This window comes from Crinia signifera, chromosome 6, assembly GCF_055691185.1.
Source record: "Crinia signifera chromosome 6, ASM5569118v1, whole genome shotgun sequence".
Lineage (NCBI taxonomy): Eukaryota > Metazoa > Chordata > Amphibia > Anura > Myobatrachidae > Crinia > Crinia signifera.
Window position 1 is genome coordinate 114,749,991 of NC_139222.1, and position 19,743 is coordinate 114,769,733.

The window sequence follows — 19,743 nt, forward strand, 5'->3', positions numbered from 1 at the left end:
ACAGTTCGCCAAGTACATGCTACAGAGAGATGATTCAGTCCACTTCACAAACAAAATGGTATCTAATAAAAAAAAAGCAACGGTTGTTTTTAAAATAACATTTTGTATTTCTTTAAAAAACAACCATAACAAATATTTAAACCAAATCAGACTAAAAAAAGTACAAGTCACAAAGCAAGACGGTATATATACACTATTTCTAGTTGGGGTAACCCCACAGATGAGAAGATGCCTCTCAGTTGGGATCCAGGGTATAGGTCTCCTTTCAGCGGATGATCAATTTATCATAATGAATTTGGATTTGCAGTGAGCTTAAACAGAAAAAGTAAAAAAATATATATTAGAACTTTTCTAAAAGTAGTATCCACACAATAAATAATTACATTCTCAAGTATAAAAAAAAAAAATGCTACTTTTAGGGGGGAAAAACCCAAAGTGAAATCAGAATAGATATATATAATACCCCCCTAATGTTTAAAATGTCATATAGCACAGTACTAAAAACTGTCTGCAAAAAGAACATACAAGTCAGGAGGAGGCGGCAGGAAAATCACTCGACAACTGACAGACTTTTCAGGTTCTACTTTTTAGAATTCTTAAATGGGAAAATTTGGCGACTGAGAACCATATATTTAACTATACCATGAGATATGCATACTCTGTTTCCGCTCTGAGGGAAATCCCTTGGTTAATCAGTATGGCGAGCCCTGGGACATGAGGCTTTACAGTTGACTGTAAGCTGGATATGTACACAGTGTTCGTTATTGAGGCGAGAGTTTCTTTGATTAGCAATGACATGTGCACTGCTTGTGATGTCAGGCTCGTTCTGCTGAGATCCCTGTTCAATGCTGTTGAGGAAGACAGCATTGAATAGGGCCCCGCAGCCATCTCCCCCAGTCGGGAATGGCTGCAGGAGGATTGAATATCCTCCTTTGTCTTTATAACGAATAATAATATTTTAATGAGGAAAAGGGGGGGTGGAGTGCACACAGTCTTCTATAGGGCATAAACAATCATAGGGGCAGGCAGAAAGGGGGAGGCCAATTAGGAGTCAGTGGGGGGTATTCAATGCTGTGGGCGAGTGGCGACAGCGAGCAGAGCTTTCTGCTCGCTGTCACCACTCACCGTGTCAGTATTCAACGCAGCCCCCCTCATACGCCAATTTCCCCTCGCGGCTAAATACAGCGAGTTTTCTGCATTAGCCACGGGTCTCGCTGTTTTGGGGAATTCTTGCTGTCCTGTGACAGCGAGGATTCCCCCAGAATATTTAATAGAGCGAGCGGCCGGCGCGGGGGTTTTCTGCAATCCTCGCTGTTTAACCCCCCTCGCCAGCCGCATTAGGTCCCTAATTAGAAGCCAACGTCCCCATGATACTGGTTTAACTGCACAAAAGGCTCCTTCCACCGACTGTAGATGAAATTGCAAAATGATGCTAGGTATTAAGAAATCAATAATCAAACTGGTTATGCTGGTGTTTGATGGCTTCTTACCTATAAATTCTGTTACAGGGTCATGTTCTCCTTCTGTTTTAATGGTGCCAGCTATACTTTCATTCTCTAGGATTGGAAGAAACAGTTGCACAAAATCTGAGGTGTAGGGCGGAGCGATGACATCCAGGACCTAGTTAGAGAGTGGAGGTTGCAAAATTGGTAATCTAGCCATGTACAAGAGAGGAGACAAACTGCGGTATGGGCTATTAGGACTCACCTCTGTGACAAAATAACGTATGAGGGAGATGTCGGTGTCCAGTTTCTCCAAGCACTTGCGGATGTAAGTGACAACGGGCAAAACATAACCTCGGCTTAACAAGTGAACCATTCTGTCCAGCAAAGTCTTCTTTAGTTCCAGCTAATACAGAAGGAAGCGCAGACTTATTTCTGTTCTCAAGAAGCAACTAATGTTTTGGCATATTTAATTCTGGCGGTTGTGGGTGGACCCATCTATTTAAACCAAAATTGGCTCTAAGCAAGCGATTTTAATCAAATAAGGGGATTTTAAGTGAACAAATTATCCTACTCCAAGTGACAATTGATTGTGCAAATCTAGGAAAAGCTTTATCACCAAGGATTAGTGAGGTCATCACGGTTGTATCCCATTAATGTAGCTTAAAGATAAATAACCATCTATGGAAAGATTCCTAGGCAAGCTGCGTCCACAAGCCAGAACCCTGCGTGACTGCTCTGCACAGGGGATTTTCCTGGGGCTCCCCCTGCTTCTAGAACAGCCCTTCATAACACGCAACTTTCAGTTGTGTGTCATTATACAATTGCAGGTTTTTGGCGACACTAAATAACATCACAATATACATCATTGTACAGTCTTTAAATTTAAATCCATGATCTTGGGATAGAGTAATCACAAAATGTATCATATTTTATGTAAAAAGTGACAAAATATCACACAGAATTATATATTGAAGGGGAGCAAGAAAAAAAAATGCAGCATGATAAAAACAGGTGGTAAAGAAGGTCTATCTAAATAAACATACTTAGTGTGGGGAGAAGGAACACTTTCTGCAGAGTTGCATATGCAGAACAGTTAACATGATCAGTGTGCGCTTGCTTATATCTGGAACAAAAGATTTGTCTATCTTTATGTATGGGCACCCCTGCATAGTCTGCGATTCCAACCACAGCATGCCTTCAGAACACTTAAGCTGTGTACACGTGGTACACTTATTGCTGGCAATATGGTCGCTGAGCGACCATATTGCCAGTGATTGGAGTATGCACCAGCGATAAATCGCCAGGTGCGCGCTCCCGTTTTCAGCCCCTGAATGGTCGCTGGTCGGAGGACCATGTTCCTCTGACCAGCGACTTCCCCTTCCTCCTCTCCCAGCAGTGTGTCATTTTCATCTGCGACCATCTCTGGTCGCAGATGAAAACGGGACACTGAGCAATAGGATTGCTGAGCAATATATTGCCAGCGATCATAATGCCACGTGTGTATGCACCTTTAGGGATACATTTACTAAACCATGAAGACAGCTGATGTTGCCCATAGCAACCAATCAGATTCTGTCTTATTTTCTGGTATGCAACAGAGAAATGATAGACCAATCTGACTGGTTGCTATGGCCAACATAAACTCTCCATTTTTAGAAGCCTACCTGCGAATGTCCTATTGTGACCAATTCAGCAGCAAGTGCCCAGAGTTGCACCTGATTATGTATGCTCAGCTGACACAAGCGCATTGTGGAAAATGCCAAGATTCGTAAGGCAACTCTGCAGTCCCTCCTCAGATAACATGTGCAGCATGACCTCACAGGTCTGTGCGTAGTAGGTCATGTGACAGAGCTGGCTGCTGTATACCAGAACTGCATAGGCCAGAGCTGTAGGTGTCAGCTCTCAGAGACCCTGCTCACCCATTACTAATCTAAGGGACTCTGTGGCTTACCTTTAATTATAAAGCAAGCAAGACTATGTTCCCAGACCCAATTCCATTACTAATGCATTATAAAATGATCACCTGCTAAGGCAAGGAGAAGTGAAGAGTGATTAGCCTATTCTACAACATGATGTAACCCATGTCAGCGACCAGAGTAGATTTTAAAATTTATTAATCTAGCACTAATGTACAATGTATCTGACAGCTTGCTGGTGGGTTAGGTACACTTAACACAATAGCTAAATGTACATAGCAGCCACATACCTGCTCCATAACATCCAGCTGTGAGTGCTCAGTTTCAAAGAGTTTAATAAGCAATTGCAGGACCTGCGGATGTAGAAGTTGATGACAAGTACTGATCTGCAAAAACAGGGGAGAAAATCTTAATGAATTCAGAAAAATCAAACAAACAATGAAAAAAATGCCTTGGTACAATTTAAAAACGCCCACTTTCTTTTTTTATACCTATAAAATTAGGTTTGTTTTATTTTGGCTTTAAAATTAAGTGTAAGCTCAACGTTTACCTCATCCAGCAAAGCCAAGTGTACAGGCGTGTGATCAGTCTGTAGCTGGAAATAACGAGGCTCTGACACAGTCCAATCCACCCACTTTAAAACACCCATAGCCACAACTGGGAACCTAGAATAAAAAAATAACAGATTAAAACGGCCATAACTGCTGCCTGCATCTCATGACATCATCAACATTCTCCCATGGCTGTGACATCACCACTAACCTGATACACTGGTACAGGGTGCTGAGTTCAGCAACAAGCTCTGATGCTCCTTTATTTTCATTGCAGCACAGGTTATGGACAGTCTCCACCGCCTTAGATGTAGATTTCAGTTCATCCTTGTTAATATTCACTCTCTTATTCTGCAGTAAGACACAACAATCCAATTACTTTAGCAAAGAAAACCAGTGTCAGAAAATGTATATGTTTATGCAGCATGTATTTTTTTTTAGGAACATTTCAGGTCATTATGGGAGGTTTTCACTGTTAGTGTAATGCTCATACTATAATTAAGAGCTAATCAGGATTCTGCTCTGTAGAATGTTAGTTTATTCTTGGAAACTTTATTACAATCACATCCTCTAAGGAGCATACTGATTATACCAGTTAGAATGGACACATGAATATTTAATCACTGATCAAGATGGATTCCAAAAGTAGAGAGAGAACGAAGAGACCAACACATTTGTCATTTGTATGGACAAACCAACTTCTTGAATAGGCAATCTCCCCAGGTGTACCTTGTGTTACCGGATGCTGGAAGCCAGCTGAAGTATACTGCAATCCATTCAGACATTGTAACAGAGCATGATAGACTCTCTAATGAGCACTGCATCCTGCCTCACTACAAGATCACAATGCAATACTTTACGTGATGTAGGAGGAGTGAACTCCCACCTCACCCACCCTTCTGTATGGAGCATATAGCATGAGGCACAGGACAGCAACATGGTGGCTATCCAAACCAGGCCCTTAAAATATACGTATTCCCTCTAGTGGAGACTAAGCTGCTACATCATTTTAAACCTCAATGATGCTTTAACTTTTATGTCAAATAAATCTACTTCACCATGATCTTCCAGAACTCACAATTTGGAGTTTTAATGTAAACTGACTGATGGAATGATTCATGTGTGCTAAAAAGGAATTTTCCTACATAGTATGAACAGGTCATGTCACTTCTGCTCTCACCAGCATTCTAAAGGTGCAAAAACACTAGTCCAATTTGGGCCGATTTCACTCTATACTGTTGGATCAGGCCGAGAAATCGCCCCAAATCGGATGTATTTGACATCCCCCTCGGGTCCGATGTGTGGTTGCGTACGCGTCAGACCCGAGTTTGAGGTCGAACCTGCTGCCCGTCCAACCTCTGACTCGGCCCCCCTCCCGGTGGTGGGGAACGGGGTTGCACACAATAGTTGCATGTGAAAGGACCACATGGGATATATCACATGTGATTCTGCCATCCGGGAAGGTCGGATGGCCATAGACTGCTGCAATACATCGCATTAGTGTATGGCCTCCTTTATAGGTGGTCTGAAAATTTACTGATGATCTGAAAGGTGAAGTTGTCCCAGAACAACATAAACCTCTAACATACAGTAGGACAGCTATTTCACATCCAATGTCAGTTTATATTTCTTATTATTTAGTTCACATTTAAATCCCTATTGCTCACTCCAGAAATACTACATAAAGTCACAGACATGCAGGAGGTATCGCACCTTCTTCCAAGTCTCCACCACACTGGATGCATAGGCCAAGATGTGGATGTATTTGTGTTTGTGGTCTTGGTTTATTTTGGCCCCAGGCTTAAAAAGGGACTGCATGAAAAGGTCCAAGAAGGCAGGAACACGGATCTAGGTAGAGAACACAAATGAAGCAATTTTGTTGGCAAGAGTATGATGCAATAGGAACGAACCTAAAGAACTAGAATACTACATTTTAATATTGTGCTTTCAATATTCTCCTGTCCTCCCACTCCTTAAGGACTTCTTTGTTGTCCCACCTGAGAAACAATGTCAAATTCTGTCTCGATGGCTCAAGATTCTGTAATAATGCAGCAGAACAATAGCAAGCTAATGCAGGGCAAGGAGTGTGTGGTTTAGGAAAAAAAAAAAAAAAGGTGAAATAGACTAAAGTAAAAACTATCCTTGATATGAACTGAAAATAAAAGTTACCCCCCCCCCATATACATTAATGCGATTTATCTGAGGCACAAGTCATACGATTTCCCTTGAACTCCTTCTCATCCAATTTGGCAATCGATTTATCGCAAGTACAAATAGCACGTGGAGCTGCAGAGGGAGTTAAATGTGCACGGAGGACTGCACTTTCCGGTTTATCTTATGTGCAGCAGGTTCAATCGCTGGATCCGATAAGATTTGAAACATGATTTGACCACTTTTCACACAATGTCTCGGGCCAATCGGGCGAAATAGATTTTACATAATTACAATAAATCAATTTTGTTTAGTTTTAAAGTGCAGAAAAATGCCAATGGGATTTACTGTTACAATAAATGGTAATTAACACCCACATTGAGAAAGGACACAATGATGAAAGATTTTGCAGTGAGGTTCCCAGTGATATTAGTAATGTAAATATGATTTCAAAAGGGACTTTACTTTTACATACATATTGCTGGCTGCCAGTAAGGAAAAGCACTTCCTGTAAGGGACATCCACTGGTCCCCAACATAGGTCATACAGGAGACCCCCACTGTAGTTACCGACGTGACCAGAGAGTCCGCACTATACTATTTACTGCAGACAAAATCCCCCACTTTATATCTCACCAGCTCCACGGGGGGAGAGTCCATACTTGTAAACATCTTGTACAGCACAGTAATGTCTGCCGGGTTTAAAGCTCCTTTGGACAGCATAGCTCCAAGTGCCTGACATGCCCGAGGGTAGGATGCAGCAGTGCCCAATGCAAGAGTAATTTGACTGGCATCATGGCCCCTAAAGAACAAAATGGTATAATTTATGGTCTTAAATACGATTTCCTTCTGGTGCTACATGTAATGTTTTACAACTAAAGAAACGGACATTAATCTCACTAAAACAATCAGTGTGACAGCAGCGGTGTGACACTCCGGTAATAAACCAAATGAGACGGATGCCAAAAGACTTTTCAGCTAATAAAACGGTTTTGAAGTTGAAACCTTGGTATTGGTATACTACCCATCTTGTCTGGTTTATGGTACTTTAAACAGTCGAACATGCATTGACGGAGAAGCAGGCTCAAAAATCCAGACAACATTGAAAACCCAGCCTAAGTAGACACTTTTACGACCCTCTGGAGCCAACAGAGAAAAACACAGTTTCAATGAGTGCTTAGAAAAGAATATACATCTATAGGCATGTAAAGTATATATAGGAGAAGGAGCATTGTCAAAACCATCTATACCCTCAGTGTTCCCCGGTGGAAGAAGGAGAACGCATGTTTTCTACAATATATAGTTACTATTATATTGGAGAGTGACAGGATCTGTCATTTTACAAGCTGTGTTGGAAAACAACATGAGCAGATTGGTAATACTTTATCTCTCTCCAAGCTTTTCTACAACACCCCCTATATGAGCATAGTTATTTCAGTTAGTTTAGAATGAGTTGGGCTAGCTTTACACTCCCCGTTGAGGGTTTGATAAGTGAATGGAGTAACTTACTTTTCATGAGCAAATCTTTGCACCTCCTGTGCAATCCTGCGCATGGCAGATCCTCCCTGCTCCTCCTGCGCCAATATAGACATGATTGATTGCGCAAACAAGTATGTGTGCTCCGCATGACAGACCATTTTCTACAAAGACAGACAACATTATAACCATACAGAGCAGAGATAGGCAACAGCAGCATTTCCCGCTCTATGGTACTAGAAGCCCAAGCATAACCACCTTTTGCTGCAATACATGCTGAGACTTCTTACTAGAACAGCTACGGAGTAGCCAGCTCAACTATAAAGCACAGCAAACAGATCGAAAGACAATGAAAATGTTGGAGTTGGCCGTAGGAAAGGAAAAAGCGTTAGTAGAGAACTACCAGCACGTACGGCAAACTCTGGCAGGTTTTTCTCAAGGTTCTCCTCTCCTCCATCCAGGATGGTGGCAAGAGAGGTGCGGAGCACCCGGGAGAACACCTCCAGCTGCTGACAAGCTGTGGAGACACTGGTGATTTCTCCTTGATATCCAGCATCTGAAATCAGCTAGCAGATAGAAAAAGATTAGGGATTACATATCTGTCAAAACTTTCTTGATGAATTGCACTCTAACTTGTTATCAGATGTCCTGAAAGCTTGCAGATAGCTCACCTTCACAGTGAAGTTCAACATCAGGCAGTCTGGATGAGCCTCTGCAAGCTTGTAAAAAAGATCTCTCCATGTGGTATGCGCAATCATCTGCTCCAGCCAGGCCGGAGTCTGTAAGCCAAAGTAAGGTATATATTATACTAAGCGGTTCCAGAAAATGTACCTCCCATATACAGAAATCCAAGGAATAGCTGATGTGGGACTATTAACATTCCATTATAAACAAAATGTATGACCGAATGGATAAGAAACAAAAGGGCCCTACATGTGGGGAGTATGACAAACTTAACTGTAAAATAATAACGTTACCAAACATTTTATATGAAAGGAACTAGAACTATTGTCTAACAATACCAAGCACAGAAATTGGGATGCAAACACACAAGCGTTGATCCTCTAGGCCAGGCATTCCCAACCACGGTCCTCAAGGCACACCAACAGTGCAGGTTTTAGTGATATCCAGGCTTCAGCACAGATGGTTTAATCAGAATCCCTCAGATACTAATTAAGTCACCTGTGCTCAAGTCTGGATATCTACAAAACCTGCACTGTTGGTGTGCCTTGAGGACCGTGGTTGGGAATGCCTGCTCTAGGCACACCAACAGTGCAGGTTTTAGTGATATCCAGGCTTGAGCACAAGTGACTTAATTAGTACCTCAGTTATTTTGATTTAACCATCTGTGCTAAAGCAAGGATATCACTAAAACCTGCACTGTTGATGTGCCTTGAGGACCGGGGTTGCGAATGCCTGCTCTAGAGCAGTGTTTTTCAACCACTGTGCCGGGGGGAAAACTAGTGTGCCGTAACAGTTCTCAACTGTGCCGCCGGAGCCAGAGATGCATGTTTAACTGTACACCCTGAGGCACATTGAAAACCATTGGCATTGGGATAAAGACTCTTGTGTTATGCAAGCAGATAAGCCTGGCACAGACTCTGTACTGCACATTACGGTGCTCATCTGTTGCCAATGTGTTTTATTTTTGTGTTCTATGGGGACAGTGTAAAGATTTTTTTTTTTTTTTATGTGGGGACAAATCTTTTTTTGTTCCTGTGGTGCGTTATAGGGATTTTTTTTTCTCCATGGAAATAGGTTGAAAATCACTGCTCTGGAGTATTAGGGTATGTTGGGAATGTAGGGTAAGCTAATGGACCATTACCTCTCCTTCCTCAGTGAAGATGGAATCAGCTTTTCGTGGGTCAAAGTGTTTTATCAGCAAACTTTTCAGGTGGTTTTCCACAGTCTCCTGTACTTGCACAGGTTCCACACCTGAAATAAAGCCACCTCTTGATATTGACCTTCAGGAAGCATTTTAACACTAAGCCACAAATGATAGTAATACAGGTTGAGTATCCCGTATCCGAGTATCCGTTATCCGAATTATTCCGAAAACCATACATTCCAGAAAGTGAATAAAAAATATTTTTTTTGCTAAAAACTCACTGGGGACATTTGTAACAGCACTACTGGTGACATGATATGTAACTGGCACTATATATGTGCAAGAAAATGATTGCTTGGCATTCAAATTCAATATCTGAGATAGTACACAAATTTTGTTTCATGTTTTGAAACCTTGTTTTTTGAACAAATAAAATATATTTGTGTGTATTTTATGTGGTAATAAAATATATTTGTGTGTATTTTATGTGTTTATACAGCATACATGCAAGATACTTCAAAATACATAATTGAAATCTTAAAATATTCCGAAATACGGAATAATCCGTTATCCAAAATTCTCCTGGTCCCGAGCATTTTGGATACGGGATACTCAACCTGTACTACTAATGGTGAGGCATGTGTCAGTTAACAGTAAACATAAAATGCATTAGAAAGACATAATAAAATATATAAAACATTATATAAAAATATGGAACAGACATACTGGATTGATAGATAGATAGATAGATAGATCTGGGACTCCTCTAAGGCGCCCTCTGGAGGTCCATAACAGCAGTGTATATAGAAGAAGCAAACAGTGGCAATAAAAGAAATGTAAAAATTCTATCAATGTGTGTCAATATATTTTGTATAATTTTTCATAGAATTATTATCACATATTTAATTTTGTGTTGATCCATTAACCGAGTGTGCCTTATGCTGACCGATGTGTGTCAATGTTGTGATCATGTAATTGGAAGTTGCACCACCCATAACATTTGTTTTTAATGTACGCATGAAACAATATATGTATAAAAGATCTTCGGTATAAAAGTGCATGAGCCTGTGCAAGCCCCATTCTGCTCTTTTGATCTCCCTCCCCTCTGTGTTTATATGTCTCAGCCTCACTACAGTGTAGTGTCTATGACAGATCAACGCTAAAGTGTTCTCAAGTACCTGAATGGATAAGCCATTCTGCTAACAGATTCACAGTCTGTGCCACAGCAGTGTAGCTCTCCGACAGAAGCTGAATAACATTCTCAGGAGATCCTCCTGCCTGGAAATACCTGCAGCAAATGAAATACAGAGGTTCGAAAAAAATCCATACATAAACAACTGTCAAGGGAAAGACTTAAGATATAGGTTGGAATTAAACAATCCTGATATATCAAGTCTCCTGACTGCAATTTACAACAGGGTGGCCCCCTATAGATTAGAGCTTGGTCCATGTTTATACAGGTTGAGTATCCCTTATCCGAAATGCTCGGGACCACAAGCGTGTTGGATAAGGGATTTTTGCGGATTTTGGAATATTTTTCTTCTTCTTCATACTTACCTGGTCCCCCAACGTCCACAGCAGCCTTTGGAATACTCTTCAGCGGCATCATCTCTGGTCCCAGGGGTGCATTGCGCAAGTGCGCCGGTGACATTACCTGCGCAATTCATCCTTGGGACCGGGGAAGTCGCTGAAGAGGATTCCGATGGCCGCTGTGGACACTGGGGAATAAAGTATGGAAAAAGAAGGGTGGGGGGAGAACAAAAAAACCCTAAATATAAAAAAAACAAAAAACAAACAAACACGGTTTTCAGAATATTTCTGTTTTTGGAATATACGGATAAGAGAGACTCGACCTGTACTTTAAAACACATTGAACAAAATTGTATTTTTTTGTGGGAAATCTATTTAGTTGCAAAACAATCTTGTTACTGTTAATGCATTTGTTAACAAAAACCTTACTGTCACATTTATCAAGATCGCATTTTACAATGCAATCTGGGCAGAATATTACCGCCCAGGATCACATTTTACAATGCGATCATATCGGGGCAATGTATCATTTTTAACCCCTTCCCGCCGCAGCCTGTTTTTGCCTTCCTGACAGAGCCCTTTTTTTCAAATCTGACATGTATCACTTAAGTGGGGATAACTTTTTTTTGCTTTTACTTATCCCAGTGATTTTGAGATTGTTTTCTCGTGACACATTGTACTTCAAGTTAGTGGTAAATTTTCGTCGATACAGTCTGTGTTTTTTTGTGAAAAATACCAAAATGTCGTAAAAAAATGGAAAATTTTGCAATTTTCAAAATGTTAAATTTTCTGCTTGTGAGACAAATAATCATACCACTCAAAATAGTTAATAACTAACATAGACCATATGTCTACTTTATGTTGCCATCATTATTTCAACCTCCTTTTAATTTTTTTGGACACTAGGAGGCTTAAAATATGAATAGCAAATTCTCAAATTTTCAAGAAAATTTCAAACACTGATTTTTTTAGGGACCAGTTCAGTTCTGATGTGACTTTGAGGGACTTGTATGTGAGACACCCCCATAAATGATGCCATTTCAAAAACTGCACCCCTCACAGTATTCAAAACAGCATTTTGGAAGTTTGTTAACCCTTTAGGTGTTTCACAGGAATTAAAACAAAGTGTAGGTGAAATTTCAAAATTTCATTTTTTTTGCAGATTTTCAATTTTAATACATTTTTCTAAGGAACACAGTACATTTTACTAGAGAAATGTGACTAAAAATTGATTCCCCCAATTCTTTTGTTTTCATAAATATCCTATATGTGGCCCTAGTGTGCACGTTGACCAAACCACAGGCTTCATAATAGAAGGAGCACCTACTTGATTTTGGAGCCTCCTTTTTATGAGATTATTTTTTAGGCACCATGTAGGTTTCTAGGCACCATAAGATGCTAAAAGTTAGGAACCCCCCCACAAGTGACCCCATTTTGCAAACTACACCCCTCAGGGAATTCATCTAGGGGTATAGTGTACATTTCAAAACCCCCAGGGGTTTCACCAATTTTGATACAACTGGGCTGTGCAAATGAAAAATTACATTTTTTTACACAAAAATGCAGTTCTGGCTCAAAATTTTTCATTTTCATAAGGTATGAAGGAGAAAAAGCACCCCAAAATCTGTGCCCCAATTTCTCCCGAGTAGGGCAATGCCTCACATGTGACCAAAAAATACCAGTTGGGTGCATGGCAGGACTCAGAAGGGAAGGAGTGATTTTTGGATTTTGCGGCTCAGATTCTGGTGGAATGAATGGTGGGTGCTATGTGGCATTAGCAAGACCCCCGAAGCACGGTGAAATGATGAACCTAATAATCCATAGATGTGTGGTATATTTTAAAACACTCCTTGATACATAGGCCGGGTTTGTCGGGGCAAGTGTCACACTGGAAAATAGTTTGCTTTCTTATTCCCTTTTTATAGCAAACTTTGCACCTTTTTTGTGTCCTGCCCTTTTTTCCAGTGGAGGGGATTTCATCAGGAAAATGCTGCCCTGGTACAATACGGGGGCCAGTACTAGAAGTACTGGGGCCCTCTGCCTGCTGGTTCCCAAATATTAGGCCCTTTATGACTTCCTCTTGAAAGTGCATAAATGTCCCCCTCTGGCTGGTAGAACGGAATAGCACGTAAGCGTTATACAGTGCCATCTGGATTATATACACGGCCAGCTTCTTGTACCAGATTTTTGTTTTCCGCAGGGCACTGTACAGCTTCAGTACCTGATCTGAAAGATCCACTCCGCCCATGTACTTATTGTTTTGAGGTGTGGGTACTGGTACCTCGTACAGGGACGGAGGTGGTACTGTCTCCGTGAATTGTTGTCAGTATAAGGACATCCCTCTTGTCCTTATATTTGACCAACAACATATTTTCGGTGGATTGTGCCCTGCTTTCACCCCTTCTCATTACTTGGGCAATGTGCGTTTTTGGGAGGCCTCTTTGGTTCTTGCGCACAGTACCGCAAGCTGCTGTACCTCTTGAACCAAGGGCCTTAAACAGGGGGATGCTAGTGTAAAAGTTATCCACATAGAGGTGATAACCTTTATCCAGGAAGGGGTGCACTAAATCCCAGACAATTTTTCCACTAACACCTACGAGGGAGGGGGGGCATTCTGGCGGTTCAATTCTTGAATCCTTCCCTTCATATACCCTAAACCTGTGGGTGTACCCTGAGGTGCTTTCACACAGCTTATACATTTTTATGCCATACCTTGCCCTCTTATTGGGAAGGTACTGGCGGAATTTAACCCTTCCTTTAAAATGTATAAGGGACTCGTCTATGCAAATGAATTTATCTGGGATGTACATCTCTGCAAATTTGGCACTGAAATGATCAATGACCGGCCTGACTTTGAATAGCCGGTCAAAGGTGGGATCATCTCTGGGTGGGCACTGTGCATTATCGTTGTAATGCAAAAATTTAAGGATTAACTCAAAACGAGTCCGGGTCATGGCCATACGGTAAAGTGGGGTGCTGTACAGAACATCTGTACTCCAATATTGCCTAATTTCTGGCTTTTTTACTATGCCCATATGAAACACCAGACCCCAAAACGTCATCATCTCTACTGCATCTACAGGGGTCCACCTAGCAAATGATGACGTGGGGTTTTGAGCAATAAACTGCTGGGCATATAAATTAGTTTGGTCCACCATTAAATTTATAAAATCATCAGAGAAAAATAATTTGAAAAAGTCAATTTCTCTGAGACCTGTGGAATCAAATTGGATTCCTGGGATGGCCAAAAACTCAGGAACCTGGGGCTCAAAATTGTCTGGTGGTGGGGTCCATACGAGATCAATTATTGGGGGGGGGGGGGGGGTCTCAGCTGCTCTACGGGGGCATCTTTGAGGGGGTCCCTCATCACTAGAGGAGGAAGAGGAGCTTAAGATGAATCCTTCAAATTCCCCGCTTGCATCACTGGCTGTGTCAGAGTCAGAGGCAAGCATGACATATGCCTCCTCCGCTGAATACATTCTTCTGGATGACTGGGATGACATTTGGGATGACATTTGGGATGCCATTTTTATTTTTGTGTTTCTGGTAGTGAAATGTTTCAACACGTGTATAGTGTAGGGGGGGTACAAACTTTATTTCAACCCGGGGGGGGTATGTAGTGTGTAGTGTGTATGTAGTGCAGAAAAAAAAAAAAAAAAAAGGTCCTGCGCCAAAAATTGAGCACAGATGTTGGTCAGTAACGTCCGTCACTGAACAGCGCTCAAAGGCAACAGGAATTTGATCAAAAAAAAAAAAAAAAATAGATCAACCCTGTGCCGAAAAAGCTGATCAGTGATGTACGTCACTGATCAGTGCACAGTGGCCACAGGACACCCACAAAATCACAGTGTGTGTAAAAAAAAAATTAAAAAAAGACCCCACAGCACCCTCAAAAAAAAAAAAAAAAAGGTGATCACTGATGCGACACTGATTACCAGTGAGGGGCAGCAGGTGCACAACCTTTGGTGCAACTGACAGTGCAACTGGCAGCAACTGACAGGTATATATATATATATAAAAAAAAAAAAAAACCTGCACCCCCAAAAAGTTGCTGATCAGCACAGATATACTGATCAGCACAAAAGGGGGGGCAGCAGACACAAAATATAGCACTCTCTATCACTCTCTGTCACTATCTCTCTCTATCTCTCACTATGACACTGCAGCAGCAGCAGCACTGACAGGTATATATATAAAAAAAAAACTCTGCACCCCCAAAAAGTTGCTGATCAGCACAGATATACTGATCAGCACAAAAGGGGGGGCAGCAGACACAAAATATAGCACTCTCTATTACTCTCTGTCACTATCTCTCTCTATCTCTCTATCTCTCTATCTCTCACTATCTATCACTCTATGACACTGCAGCAGCACTGACAGGTATATATATATATATATATAAAAAACTCTGCACCCCCAAAAAGTTGCTGATCAGTTAATTTATACTGATCAGCACAAAAGGGGGGGCAGCAGTCAGTTGCACACGCAGCACAGCTGTATATATATATAAAAAAAAAAACCAGCATCCCCAAAAAGTTGCTGATCAGCACAGATATACAGCACAACAGGGGGGGGGGGGGGCAGCAGACACAAAATATAGCACTCTCTGTCACTATCTCTCTCTATCTATAACTCTATCACACTGCAGCAGCACAACACAGGAAGTCACAAGAAGTCACAAGATCCAGGAAGCATCCAGCACGCTACAAGCAGTGATCAGGTAAGTATTTGCAAGGATCAGGTCAGTATATCACGGCAGATAGGCACGGTGACCGCACTGCACGCAATTCCAGACCGGAATGGCGTCTGCAGTGCAGTCACCGTTAGTTTAAATCACCCTCCATGGCTGTGATTGGTCCGTCGGTCCGACGGACCAATCACGGCCTTTGGGGGCGGGTGGGGTGAGGTGGGTTGACACCAGTGTCACCCTTACACCCCGTGGTGATTGGTGCTGTACTTTACAGCACCAATCACCACCGATCCCTGTGTCACCGGCGAACGTTATTCGCCGGTACACAGAAAACGCTGTAATTGGCTGTTCACATTTGAACAGCCAATCACAGCGATCGCCGACGGGGGGGAGGCATCGCCGCCCCCCTGGACATGCTGGGACATGTCTGCTGTCAGGGACAGCAGACATCTCCAAACTGTCACCGCGTCTATGGACGCGGTGACAGTTTAAAGCCATGACGTACATTTATGCCATGCGTCGGGAAGTACATCCCGGCCATGACGTAAATGTACGTCAAATGTCGGGAAGGGGTTAAGGGCGCAGGGCTCTGATAGGAGCCCGTCCCTGCGAAGCCCTAACCCGGAAGCCGGGGGGTCAGCGCATGCGCGGTTATACGCTGACCCCCACCGACCTCTCTGACCGCACTGCCCTGCTCGGGCAGTGCAAAATGTAGCCATAGGCTACAATGGGCTATCGCCATATCAGAATGGCGATAGCCCAGGGCTGCGATGCCGGGCTGCCCGATGTTAATACATAGAAACCTATGGGGGATGCGGCCGGTGGCGCTGCAGGGAGGATCGCAGCAGGGATCAGAGATCCCTACTACGGTCCCCCTTTGATACATTTAGGAGATAGTTAATATTTGCGGCTAAACCCCGAAAAATGGGCCCCTTAATTTACATAGAAGCTGCCAAGTAACAGAGATGCAATGCAGAAGCGCACCTGGAAATTTAGGACATTTATTAAAGGATATTATTGTTATTGCTTACAAATTATAAATGGTGTTCCAACCAATCAGCTCCTAATTGTCATGTCAAACATGACAGGAAGGAGCTGCTGGTCTGGAGAACCATTTATCATTCGTAAACCAGTTATAACAAAACTATTATTTGTTGATAAATCTATTTCTAAATACCTTGGTTAAAAAAAAATATGACATCATTAGATTTTGTGGGTAAATAAAACTACAAACAGACGCTCTGACCTCTTTAAGGTGTTAAATATTGCAGGTTCCATTATGTAATCACGGCTGGATAATTTCTGCAGACATTCTTGCTGTACCTCAGCATCATCCTCCGCCTCTCCATAATCTTCATCCTATTAGAAAACAAACCACACACAGAAACTATTAAGAAAACACTGGGTACACAAAGCCTTTGTCTCCACCTTGTGTATTTTTACACCCCCACTAGTTATCTTTTGCCACATTCAATTCTAATCTGGGCATGATCACATACAATACATTACATAGCTATAACCTGATTGATGAGCAAAATCCCCACTTTTCACTTTTAGAAGCTTAAGTAGACTAAAAGGCGGCCATTCTCACCGCAGTGTACAGCCAGTAGATTCCCTTTGAGCCACATATCATGTGATATTTTGCATGCAATCTATGGGCGCCAATCCAATGCGCACAGAACCATGCATCAGCGCAGATCTAAAAAACATGCAATCGCCCCTTTACACCCAATACCAGGAATGGATTCCCCTATTGGCACAGGCTATAGACCAGTTTTGTGCAACATCAACATGAAAGTTTACACAAAAGTTCAGACAATGAGGTTGACTCCAATTCTGCTTTTACTTACTAGTTAAGTAATTAATAACTTATTGTTATTTTGAATGTTTCATCACTTGTGACCACAATCAGTGTAAACTCACCAGGTACCATGCAGAGGTTGCTAATCCTAATTGTAGTCCACGTGGATGGTGAACCATGCAAAAGTTGTAATAATATGTAAGAAAAACCCCATTAATCACCCATTCTTACCCTCGACCCTTTGACTACGTGGACATGCTGTGTAACTAGACAGGGTCTATACACAATTGATGCTGTATAAAGCTTTCTCAAAAAACTGCAGCATGCATGCAGTCCCTGACATGTCTGTAGCTGCTCTAACACCAGTCCCAGGTTCCTCAAGCAGCTCTGGTCCCCACATTGTGAAACAACCTCAATCATACATACAACAACCGCCCAGCAGCACACCGCTCTGCCCCCTTCTCTCCACATGCACTTAGGGTTACCACCATCCCTTTCATTCTGGACACATTAATCACATAGGTTCTGTAGCTGATTAAAACCAATGTGTCCAGAATGAAATGTATGAGGTGGTAACCCTACCCTACATGCAATGGAACAACATTGTTTGAACTACAACTAGCAGCTTGGCGTGCTGGGACATACATATCATCTGTATGACACCAGCGCACTCACCCCTCCTCTCTCCTCCCAATCTCCAACAATGCCCCCAGCGACTGGACCCCCTATGAAGAACTCCGGTTCCATCTCCCGGGATCCGGGGTGCCCCGCCTTCCTGTGTGTTCGCCCGGTTTCCGTAGCTTCCTGACGCGGACAGATGACGTTACCGCGCACCGGAAACACAGGTACTAGAGCACGCTGATGCGCTTCTGCCACTGGCCTTGGAAGCGGCCATTTTTCTGAGGACCGCCAATCGCTAGTGCGCTTCACAAATGTGGCCACTGAGAGATTACCAGGGGACTATGTAAAAACCGGACCGGACTAAACCCCGGACTGCCGGACAGAACATCAAAATCTGCAGTCCGGAGCTTGTAGGGTCCTGTCCAGGGGTGTCTTGTCCGGGGGGGTCCCTGTGATAGCTATCACCAGGGACATGGGGGAGGGGAGATTACAGCCTCCCCGGGTGGTCCGGACCGTCCGGTTTTTGCTACATGCCCGGACCATACAGGGAGGCTTTATTCTACCCCCCCTCCTCTACCTGGTGACAGGTGTGACAGGCAGCCCCCCCGGACAGGACACCCCCCGGACCGGAGGCTACAAGCTACAAAATGCAGAGTTTGATGTCCGGTCCGGCGGTTTTGTGTTGGTCCGGTTTTCACCCATACCCGATTACCAGCAGTACATCCTGTTGCTCCCTTTCCCCGTTGTTCCCCTATAGAGCGCTCTGTGCCACGCCTTCTTCTACTCAGAGTAGACACACAGTCATTGCTAATACTATCATATCAGATGCTGTACTGTACTGCACACTGAGGTAAATGTATGACGCTTGGAGAAGTGGAATCGCTCCCCATTAAGAACGTTATGTGCAAGGTGATAATGCTCCAGCCAATCACTCCTAACTGTCAATTTACACATTGGAGCTGATTGGCTGGTACAACTTCACCTTGCTTGCACATAACGTTCTCTTTATGGGGATATACTGTACCACTTCTCCAAGCTACATACATTTATTTACCCAACTGAGCTTCTCTCACCAGCAGGGATCTTCTCCCTGCAATTTGTAGTCGGGGCTCTTGAGCATGTCGGTTGGGGGATACATACAAGGGAAACGGTTATCTATTAGACCACACTTAGGTCGACAGTCATTAGGTCGACATGGATCAAGGTCGACATGACTTGGCCCATGTCGACCTAAGTATGGTCTAACAGTTATACCGTAACCACATACAATATCCCATCAGTCTAAAGATCAACCCCAGAATCTGAAGAATATGGAAAATCCTACAGGGGATGTGTAGGTGTATGTGGACTTCCCTGGTAATGTAGGATTGCCATTACCTGTGGGGAGCTGGTTAATTGATTAGAAAGGTGTTTCACCACAGGTGATGGCAATCATACATTACCAGGAACAGAGCATTTTCTTTCTCATGGAAAGGGTCAGGTAGGCAAGTATGTGGCATAAGTTTACCCCAGCGATACTCCAACCACTGACACATCGAGTTTGAGGGATTTCTGCCTGTGGAAGTAGTTGTGATGGTTAATGACCCTGCAACATACATGAACTCACCTGTGATTACAGAGAGCCACAAAGCATGACCTGATGGTGCTACTGGTGCAGAGAAGCCCTAGACCAGTGGTAGCCAACTCCAGTCCTCGAGAGCTACCAACAGTTCACATTTTTCAGACAACCTAACTG

The 19,743-nt window shown here is 42.8% G+C and overlaps 1 protein-coding gene across 2 annotated transcripts; it reads right to left on the reverse strand.

Moving 5' to 3' along the window:
- Positions 1 to 83: 83 nt before the first annotated feature.
- NELFCD (negative elongation factor complex member C/D) lies at positions 84 to 18,336 on the reverse strand. 2 transcript variants are annotated; one of them, XM_083146856.1, is made up of 15 exons: positions 18,063 to 18,336; positions 16,833 to 16,945; positions 10,545 to 10,654; positions 9,364 to 9,473; positions 8,210 to 8,317; positions 7,952 to 8,104; positions 7,572 to 7,702; positions 6,699 to 6,864; positions 5,626 to 5,760; positions 4,124 to 4,263; positions 3,912 to 4,026; positions 3,652 to 3,747; positions 1,708 to 1,848; positions 1,491 to 1,620; positions 84 to 311 (listed from the first exon to the last, which is right to left on the reverse strand). In XM_083146856.1, exons 1-15 carry the CDS (start codon positions 18,132 to 18,134, stop codon positions 277 to 279), a joined length of 1,755 nt encoding a protein of 584 aa, XP_083002982.1. In that variant the 5' UTR covers positions 18,135 to 18,336; the 3' UTR covers positions 84 to 276. The 2 variants fall into 2 exon arrangements, with proteins under 2 accessions (XP_083002982.1, XP_083002983.1); XM_083146857.1 differs by lacking the exon at positions 18,063 to 18,336 and adding an exon at positions 17,510 to 17,581.
- Between the last annotated feature and the right edge of the window lie 1,407 nt (positions 18,337 to 19,743).

Excerpts from the sequence above, each read along its gene's own strand:
- NELFCD (XM_083146856.1), bottom strand. The coding sequence starts at position 18,134 with ATGGAACCGGAGTTCTTCATAGGGGGTCCAGTCGCTGGGGGCATTGTT. Across the intron at positions 10,655-16,832 it reads ATATTTAACACCTTAAAGAG|GTATTTCCAGGCAGGAGGAT; the intron begins GTCAGAGCGTCT and ends CATTTGCTGCAG. Across the intron at positions 312-1,490 it reads CCCTGTAACAGAATTTATAG|CTCACTGCAAATCCAAATTC; the intron begins GTAAGAAGCCAT and ends TTTCTGTTTAAG.